The sequence below is a fragment of the Heliangelus exortis genome, chromosome 24 (assembly GCF_036169615.1).
Source record: "Heliangelus exortis chromosome 24, bHelExo1.hap1, whole genome shotgun sequence".
NCBI lineage: Eukaryota > Metazoa > Chordata > Aves > Apodiformes > Trochilidae > Heliangelus > Heliangelus exortis.
The window spans coordinates 3,944,018-3,953,351 of NC_092445.1; the positions used below are offsets into that span (position 1 = coordinate 3,944,018).

The 9,334-nt window shown below is 50.2% G+C and overlaps 1 protein-coding gene across 1 annotated transcript; it reads left to right on the plus strand.

Annotated features, from left to right (window-relative positions):
- Positions 1 to 325: 325 nt before the first annotated feature.
- SF3A3 (splicing factor 3a subunit 3) lies at positions 326 to 8,760 on the plus strand. Its single transcript, XM_071767711.1, has 17 exons — positions 326 to 482; positions 606 to 653; positions 823 to 875; positions 1,525 to 1,630; positions 2,013 to 2,085; positions 2,427 to 2,518; positions 2,800 to 2,882; positions 3,228 to 3,366; positions 4,421 to 4,489; positions 4,828 to 4,895; positions 5,227 to 5,334; positions 5,642 to 5,711; positions 6,326 to 6,490; positions 6,603 to 6,713; positions 7,063 to 7,153; positions 8,018 to 8,074; positions 8,457 to 8,760. The coding sequence occupies exons 1-16, from the start codon at positions 387 to 389 to the stop codon at positions 8,065 to 8,067; spliced, it is 1,422 nt and encodes a 473-aa protein (XP_071623812.1). The 5' UTR covers positions 326 to 386; the 3' UTR covers positions 8,068 to 8,074; positions 8,457 to 8,760.
- Positions 8,761 to 9,334: the final 574 nt, after the last annotated feature.

Here is a 9,334-nt window from a genome sequence, read left to right on the forward strand (position 1 = left end):
CACCTAACGGGGACATTGGGGCCACCTAACGGGGACATCGGGGCCACCAACGGGGACATCGGGGCCACCAAGCGGGGACATCGGGGCCACCAAACGGGGACATCGGGGCCACCAAACGCCCGCTCCCTGCGGCTCTGCCCCGGGATGCGCCGGCGACACCGCGGGACCCCCCCCGCCCGTCCCCGGCAGCGGGCACCGATCCTGTGCTGCCCCAACCCCGCGACTGCCCCCGTCCCGTCCCGTCCCGTCCCGTCCGGTCCCGCCGCCGTCGGGTCGGAACCTCCGGAGGTTTCCCGCGGACACGGAGTCCGGGCCGGAACCTTCCCGAGGGGAGCGCCGGCGGGACCGGAAAAGGAGAATCGCGGCTTCCGGCGCGGAGCTGAGGGATGGAGACGATCCTGGAGCAGCAGCGGCGGTACCATGAGGAGCGGGAGCGGCTGATGGACGTGATGGTGAAGGAGATGCTCACCAAAAAGTCCACGGTGCGTCTCGGGCGGCGGCGGAGAGGGAAGGGGAGGGAAGGGGGGAAGGGAGGCCGCGGCCTGCGGCCCGGTCCGCGCTAACCCCGCGCTAACCCCGCGTTAACTCCGCTGCTCTCCCCGCAGCTCCGCGACCAAATCAACTCTGACCACCGGACTCGGGCCATGCAGGACGTGAGTGGATCGGTACCGCGGGGGGAGGGCGAGCGGTGGGCTGGGGAGGGCTGCGCTGAGGGCCCGAAGCAGCGCGGGGCCGGCCGGGCCGCTTCTCCGTCTCCTTCCCCGGGAACGGGCGGGTCGAGTCCCCCGGTAACGGCCCCCGGGGCTGTGTTTGGTGTTTCAGAGGTACATGGAAGTGAGCGGCAACCTGAGAGACCTGTACGACGACAAGGACGGGTGAGTGCCCGGGCAGGCCCCGGGAGCTGTGTGGAGCTGAGAGGCTGCGAGCTGCAGGGAGAGAGCTCTGTGGTACCTGGGAGCTGGACTGGCACTGGGGTTCCCCCTTCCCTTTCCCCCTTCCCTTTCCCCCTTCCTTTTCCCCCTTTTCCCCCTTTTCCCCCTTTTCCCCCTTTTCCCCCTTTTCCCCCTTTTCCCCCTTTTCCCCCTTTTCCCCCTTTTCCCCCTTTTCCCCCTTTTCCCCCTTTTCCCCCTTTTCCCCCTTTTCCCCCTTTTCCCCCTTTCCCTTGTCCTTTCTCCTTTTCCCTTTTCCTTCTCCCCCTCTTCCCCCCTCTTTTCCCCTTTTCCCCTGTCCTTTCTCCTTTTCCCTTTCTTTTCCCTTTCTTTTCCCTTTCTTTTCCCTTTCTTTTCCCTTTCTTTTCCCTTTCTTTTCCCTTTCTTTTCCCTTTCTTTTCCCTTTCTTTTCCCTTTCTTTTCCCTTTCTTTTCCCTTTCTTTTCCCTTTCTTTTCCCTTTCTTTTCCCTTTCTTTTCCCTTTTCCTCCCCCCCTCCTCCCCCCTCCTCCCCCCCTCTCCCCCCCCCTCTTCCCTTTCCCCTCCTTTCCCCCCTTTCCCCTTCCCACCCATCACCTCCTGTTTCCCTGCTGCCAGCCTAAGGAAAGAAGAGCTCAGTGCCATTTCAGGGCCCAACGAGTTTGCAGAGTTCTACAACAGACTGAAACAGATCAAGGAGTTCCACAGGAAGCACCCAAACGAGGTGAGGAGTTCCCTCCTTCCAGGGACAGGGGCTTGGGGGCTGCTTTTCTTTCTAGTCCAGTTGCCTTAATGTCCAGGCATTAAGTGTGAGCAGAGCAGCTGTTTGGGGCCACGTGGTGGTTCAGGGCAGAGGACCTGAGCTGGAACCAAGCTCTCAGCTTGTTCTGGAACATTCTGCTGCTGAGCTGGGCTTTGGGCTGGGCTCCTGGTGCCACCTGAAGTCAGGGTGGTTTTCTTTGTGCAGGAATAGTGGGGATGAAGTGAAGCTCTGGCTTCCCTCTTAGTGTTTCTGTTGTTTGCAGCCAAGTGTGGTTTTATCTTTGTTACTCTGGGATGTTGGGTGAAGTAATAAGTTTTTCTGTAACTTCTGTGTGTCCTTGAAGATCTGTGTCCCCATGTCTGTGGAGTTTGAGGAGCTGCTGAAGGCCAGAGACAACCCCAGTGAAGAAGCTCAAAGTAAGTTTGTGGTTGGTTTGTTTTTTTTTTTCTCTTAGGCCATTTTAAGTGCAAACCCAGTGTGAGAAGTGTTACTCAGTGAGCTGCTGAATCTCTTTGGCACATCTGAGGCTCCCACTTCCCTTTGGCTAAAAGTTTTCTGAAAAATTGTCCTTGTGTCACCTGAACTCTCTGAGCTGCTCCTCTGGAGGGATCTCCTCACTTGCTGTCAGTGAACACCACCCTGCCACAGCACCAGTCAGCCCAGTCTGTCCTCTCCAGTGCTCAGGTGTAGATGCAGGAAGTGAGAAAGATAAAGAAGAGAAAATTCACCAAAAATCTCCTTGTGATCTTTCTCCCAGACCTGGTGGAGTTCACAGATGAGGAAGGGTATGGGAGGTACCTGGATCTTCATGACTGTTACCTCAAGTACATCAACCTCAAGTCCTCAGAGGTGAATGAACAGCTCTGGGCAGTGTCAGTGCTTCAGGGTTTGGGTTTTTTTTTCTTTTAGTTCATGGTTATTTGTTGGGTTGGTGTTTCCCTGGGTTTCCAAACAGCTGCCTCAAGGTCACTTTCTTGCACACACAGCTCAGCAGCTTCTGAATTCTGAATTCTGCCTCTGGCTTTCCCCTGAGAGCCTGGGGCCTCTGCTGGTGCTTTTCTTCTGGGCTGGAAGCTGGATGTGGATTCAGCTGTGTGTGTAAAGTCTGACTGAAACTTTTTTGTTCTCAGAAATTGGATTATATCACCTACTTATCCACATTTGACCAACTCTTTGATATTCCCAAGGAGAGGAAAAATGCTGAGTACAAGAGGTGAGCCTCTGCCTTCCCACTTCTTTCCTGGCAGCTGGTGAGAAGGAATTTCCAGCTCCTGAGAATATAATTAGCAGTCTGCTGTAACTCACACTAATTGGGTGTCTGAGCCCTGAGAAACTGCTTGGCCAGGATGTGCAGAGCCATGTTCTGCTCTGTGGAAGCATCACACTTTGGCCTTTCCCTTTTTCCTTTTCCTTTTCCCTTCACTTCTGTGTCTGGAATTTGTAGAAATCTCTCATAACCTTGGTGACCTCCCTTGGGAGTGCCAGGGGGCCTTTCCTCTCCAAAGATGTGGTTAGAGAAATGCATTAGAGGTTAATTACCTCGTGATTGCTCTGCCAGGTACCTTGAAATGCTTCTGGAGTACCTGCAGGAGTACACAGACAGAGTGAAACCATTACTGGACCAGAATGAGCTTTTTGGGAAAATTCAGACAGAGTTTGAGAAGAAGTGGGAGAATGGAACATTCCCAGGCTGGCCGGTGAGCACCTCTTGGCTGTGTGAATCCTAAAATCCTAGAACTGGCTGGGTTGGAAGGGACCTCAGAGCTCATCAAGTCCAACCCTTGCTCCACTCCCCCCGTGGTTCCCAGCCCATGGCACTGAGTGCCACATCCAGGCTCTTTGGAAATATCTCCAGGGATGGAGAATCCACCCCTTCCCTGGGCAGCCCATTCCAATGCCTGAGCACCCTCTCTGCAAAGCATCCTTTCCTAATATCCAACCTAAACCTCCCCTGGCAGAGCTTAAGCTCTGCCAGGGGAGGTTTAGGTTGGATATTAGGAAAAAATTCTTTAGTCTGTGCCCTCTTATCCTACTGATATCTGCCTGACCCCCCCTGGCTCCAACCTCCTTTCAGGGAGTTGGAGAGAGTGATGAGGTCTCCCCTGAGCCTCCTCTTCTCCAGCCTCAACACCCCCAGCTCCCTCAGCCCTTCCTCACAGGACTTGTGCTGGATCCCTTCCCAGCCTCCTTGCTCTTCTCTGGACCTGCTCCAGCACCTCAATCTCCTTCCTGAGCTGAGGGGCCCAGAACTGGACACAGGACTCAAGCTGTGGCCTCCCCAGGGCTGAGCACAGGGGCAGAATCCCTTCCCTGGACCTGCTGGCCACGCTGTTCCTGAGCCAGCCCAGGATGCCATTGGCCTTCTTGGCCACCTGGGCACACTGCTGGCTCCTCTTCAGCTTCCTGGCAATCCAGACTCCCAGGTCCCTTTCTGCCACTCTGTGCCCAGCCTGGAGCTCCCCATGGGGTTCTTGTGGCCAAAGTGCAGGAATGATCCTGTGCTTGTCAGGAGCTTTCTGGGAACCATTTCTCTGTCCCAAAGATGGAACTTAACACTGAGAATCTGAAACCAACACAACCTGCTCTGAAATGAACTTTTCTGGCATTTGCTTCTTTAGTATCTTTTCAGTTGTTACTTTTGCTGAGTTTTTCTCTGTGAGATGAACTGCTGGGCTCCAGGTTGGAATGTTTCACTGCATGAGGTGTTGGAGGGTGTCCCAGAGACCTTGTGTGTGTTTTTTTTCTTGGCAGAAAGAGACCAGCAGTGCACTCACTCATGCTGGAGCCCATTTGGACCTCTCTGCCTTTTCCTCCTGGGAGGTAAGTTTTCAGGGCTCAATTTTGAGCAGGTGGCAGCTTACTCACCTTGTTTGGTTTCATCATTTCTCTTGCTGCACTTTTGCCTCTGGCTCTGTGCTCTCTGAATAAACTTTGGTTTTCTTCCCATAAGATCCTTGTAACTGGGAAGATCTGATTAATTTGCCACCTTCCTCATTTTGCAGTGAGGAGTGGTGCCACCTTCTTTCTTGCATGTTGGATGTTGTTTTGTGGTTTGGTTTTTTTTGTTTTTTCTTTTTTAATAACCTGAAATGAACACACATCCATCCTGTGTTGGTTTAATAGCTTTTCTCTTATTATCTCCTACTTTAATTGAACAGGAATTGGCCTCCCTGGGACTGGACAGATTAAAATCAGCTTTACTGGCCCTGGGGTTGAAATGTGGAGGGTAAGGTGCAATTTTCTTCCTGTTCCTATGCAATTTTTGAGGTTTTCCTGTCCTGAATTCCTTTGTGGGACACTTGTTGTGTCATCACTATTGTACAAGAATGAGTTTAATGATGTTTAAAAACCAAACCATTGAGAAGCAGTCAAGGGAAGCTGTGATCTGCTGGTTTGAAAGGTGTTCTTGTACATAGAAGAGTTTGGTTTAAGGCATGAAGGCAAAGATAACAGAAAATGCTGATCTCTTAAAAAGCTGAGTTTAGCATTTTGCTGCATGAATTCAAATAGTTCTCAGGAAGTGTCAAACTGCCTTGGATTTGTCTCCTCCCTGCTAGGACTCTGGAAGAGCGTGCTCAGAGACTTTTCAGCACTAAAGGCAAATCCCTGGAAGCTCTTGATCCTTCCCTGTTTGCTAAGAACCCAAAGACAAAAGGAAGCAAAAGGTGAGTTCCCAAAGGTCACTCTCATGCTGCTGCTCACGTGGGTGAGAAGCATTCTGTGGACATCACTCTTGTGTAGCCACAACAGAAATATTTTTGGGAGCATCAGAAGTGCTTGTAGTGATGTCCCAAATAACCCTGACCCAGACAGGAGATGCTGGAGCTGAGTGGTCTGAGTCCAGTTCAGCTCCCAGGGGCTGGTTTGCTGTTTTGAGCTTGTTTCTGTTCTCTTGCTGGAGATGAATCAAATGTACAGATGATGTTTGCAGTTCTGGAACAGACTTCATAAAGTTTCTGTATCTATTTCCAGAGACACAGAAAGAAATAAAGATCTTGCATTCCTGGAAGCTCAGATTTATGAGTATGTGGAGGTTCTTGGGGTAAGGATTTTATTTTGTGCTACGAGCTTTTTATTTCAGAGCTGCTAAGAAGTGACAGGAAGGTCATTCACATCTTTACCCAGAAAAGTTATTTTCATGGCCAGGATCATCATGTTTTAAAGTGCATGTTAGCAGACAGCTTGTTCTGTCAGGCAGCAGAATATGATGGATAACATTTCTGTTTTCATTAGCTAATTACTTGGGAGGTTTTTGTGGACAGGCCCAGATACAGAGGCTGCGTGTTCCCTGGGGAAGCCTAGAGTGTCTTTTTTTTTTCTTTTTCCTTTCTCCTCTCCCACACCCATGTGGATAATTTCTGTTTTATGCCTGAGTCAGGCTGTTGCAGACCTTTCTATGTCTCAGTGCTCACCTTAACTCCTTGCTTCACTTTGGGGCAGTTGCTTGTCAGCTTGGCAGTGCCCACAGCAGCACAAATGTTTCTCTCTGTGTAAGTAGGAAATGTACTAAAAACTGAAGCAGTTGGACTAAATAAAATTCTTTGTTCCTTCTTCCATCCTCTTCCTCTGTACCTTGAGGAAATGTTTCACACTGCTTGCCCTGTTTTTGTTGCTGGGATGTTGTCTGTACAGTCCCTTCTTCTCCTCATGCTCCAGGAACAGAGACACCTCACCCACGAGAACGTGCAGCGTAAGCAGGCACGGACAGGGGAGGAGAGAGAGGAGGAGGAGGAAGAGCAGATCAGTGAGAGTGAGAGTGAAGATGAAGAGAATGAAATCATTTATAATCCTAAAAATCTGCCCCTGGGTTGGGATGGCAAGGTAAGGGAGACCCTCAGGGCTGGGAGTGGGAGATGTCCCTGCCTCCACGCTGCTCTTCTCTTTGAATCTGCCTCACCAGTTGGCCTGATGGTTGTTTCTCTCCTCTTGGCAGCCCATCCCCTACTGGTTGTATAAATTACATGGTTTAAACATCAACTACAACTGTGAGATTTGTGGGAACTACACCTACCGCGGGCCCAAGGCGTTCCAGCGTCACTTTGCAGTAGGTGACCTCGTGCCCTGCTCAGATAATTCCCTGTAACAAACACCTGGGAAATCCCTGGGTGGCACTGCTTCCACTTCCAGACCTTGGGGCTGGGTTGGTGCTGGTTCCATGCAACTGGAACTGCAAATCATGTTGGGTACACCAAGGTCTCTTCTGTAGATTTCTTGTTGGAAGAGGTCGGGTTGGTTGGTGCTGTCTAAAATCCAGCAAGGACGTTTTGTTAGAAGATTTTCAGATTGGTAGATTGGGATTTCAGTTCCACCCTGCCCCAGCTGTTGTTGCAGCCTTTGGCACTGCAGGTGGAGTTGTGTTTCCTCTCATTTCCTGACCTTCCTCTGCTCCCCAGGAGTGGCGCCATGCCCACGGGATGAGGTGCCTTGGCATTCCCAACACAGCTCATTTTGCCAACGTCACACAGATTGAGGATGCAGTCTCATGTAAGTAGAGGTGGCAGAACAGGGAATGTGTGGTGTAAGAACACTGAGTGCTTGCCAAAAACATCTCACCCTGTGACTAGAGGGTGGTTTTGGAGAAGAGGGTAAGAAAGAATTAGAGAAAGATTAGAAAGAATTTCTTTACTGAGAGGGTGATCAGACACTGGAATGGGCTGCCCAGGGAAGGGGTGGATTCTCCATCCCTGGAGATATTTCAAAAGAGCCTGGAAAAGATTAGAATTTCTTTCTGGAGAGGGTGCTCAGCCATTGGAATGGGCTGCCCAGGGAAGGGGTGGATTCTCCATCCCTGGAGATATTTCAAAAGAGCCTGGATGTGGCACTCAGTGCCATGGGCTGGGAACCACGGGGGGAGTGGAGCAAGGGTTGGACTTGATGAGCTCTGAGGTCCCTTCCAACCCAGCCAATTCTAGGATTCTATGAAACGTGGTGCATGTGGGACAGTCCTGCCCTGGGCCATCCCTCCCTGCTCTCAGAAGCAGGATGTTCCATCAGGGCAGGAGATAGAGGTTGTGGCTCCTGGAGGTAAAGTGATTCTTGCCTTGGAAAAACCAAACAGGCAAAGCCTTGGTTTCCCAAACAAGCTGCTCTCCTACCTTTGGAGCTCTATCTCTGAAGTGGTGGTTCTGGACCTTTGTCTCATCCTGAGTGATCACTTGAAAGCCTTGTTCAGTTTGTGCCCTCAGTAAGCTGTGGATACCAGAGACAGTCCTGGGCTGCTGAAGTGGCAGTGTTCTAAAAGAAAGGAGAAAAACCTTGTGTATATTTTACTGGTTTAAAAAACAGCATCTCAAGAGAAATGGTGTCAGACCCCCACATGACCTTGTATTATTTACCTTGTATTTACAGTGTGGGCAAAGCTGAAACAGCAAAAGGCTTCAGAGAGATGGCAGCCCTGACACAGAGGTGAGAGCTGGCAGGGGCATTGGGATGTCCCTTGTCCTGTGTGCACAGGAACCCCTCCTGTACCTGCCATGAGCTGTCTGTCCCTTTCTTAATTCCTGAGAGTCCCCTCCAGGCAGAGATGAACAAGAACTTGTGCTGCAGGGATGTGTGAACACTGTTCTTGTGTGTTACTGGGAGGCAGTTCTGGTATTCTGAATACTGTTGGGAGTATCAACCTGACCCTTGTTTTATGAGGAGAAAAAGGAGCTGTTGTGAATAGTGTGCTCACCAGTGTTACACCAGTGCCTTTTCTTCCACTTCTGTCTCAAACTAAAACTCAGATGCTGCAGGACAAGCCAAGTCAGGCTGCACCCAGGTATCTCAACTGTTGTTTCCCTTCTAGGAGGAATATGAGGATTCCAGTGGGAATGTGGTGAATAAAAAGACCTATGAAGATCTGAAACGTCAGGGGCTGCTGTAGCTTTTCCCAGGTGAAGGATTTCATGTCAGAAAAGTCACACGTGTCACCAGCTCCAACACTTCCTTCAGTTCCTGGATTTTCTATGTGCATGAATATAGATTTCAATTACACTTTTTAGAATCCCTTTCTAGTAAGCCCCGTGTGAAAAGCAGGCTTGTGACATTATTTTATATTAAAAAAAAAAAAAAGAAAACCCTTGAAAAATAAACTGTCTTTAATTTAGGAAGTGCTGAGAAACTTGTCTCCTTTCATATTCTGGAAGGAAAATACCAGATTATGGTATTTTTAAAATGCTTTTTACACAGTTTGAGTGGTCAGAAACAGTTGCTTTCAGTTCTGGTGGAAATTTTGGTGATGAGGACTGGCTTTCTGTAAAGCAGACATGAACATTGCATGCTGACAAGAGGCAATGGCCCAATACTGCATCTTGCTGTGGCCTTTTTGGGGCTCTTTACAAACAAATTTATTTGTCTCATTGCTGCTTCCACCTTGGGTCTGTCTCCCTGAGAGCTTTGCTGCTGGGATTTATTTTTTTTTTTTTCAGGGCATTAATACTGGAACTTGATTTAGGTTGTGCTGCTTGGGGCACTTTGGGGCAATCAGGTGGGAATCCTGACCCCTCTGTCCCCTCTCTGGGGTTTCATTTGAGTCTGGGGTTGGCTTGTGTGACACCTGGAGCCTCAATAAACCCTTTCTCTGTTGTGGCTCTGCAGGTGCCATGGAGCAGCAGGTGAGAAATGCTTCCCCTGGGTGCTGTTTGGTTGGCAGGGCTGGGGGCTGGTTGCTGGCACCTGGGTGTG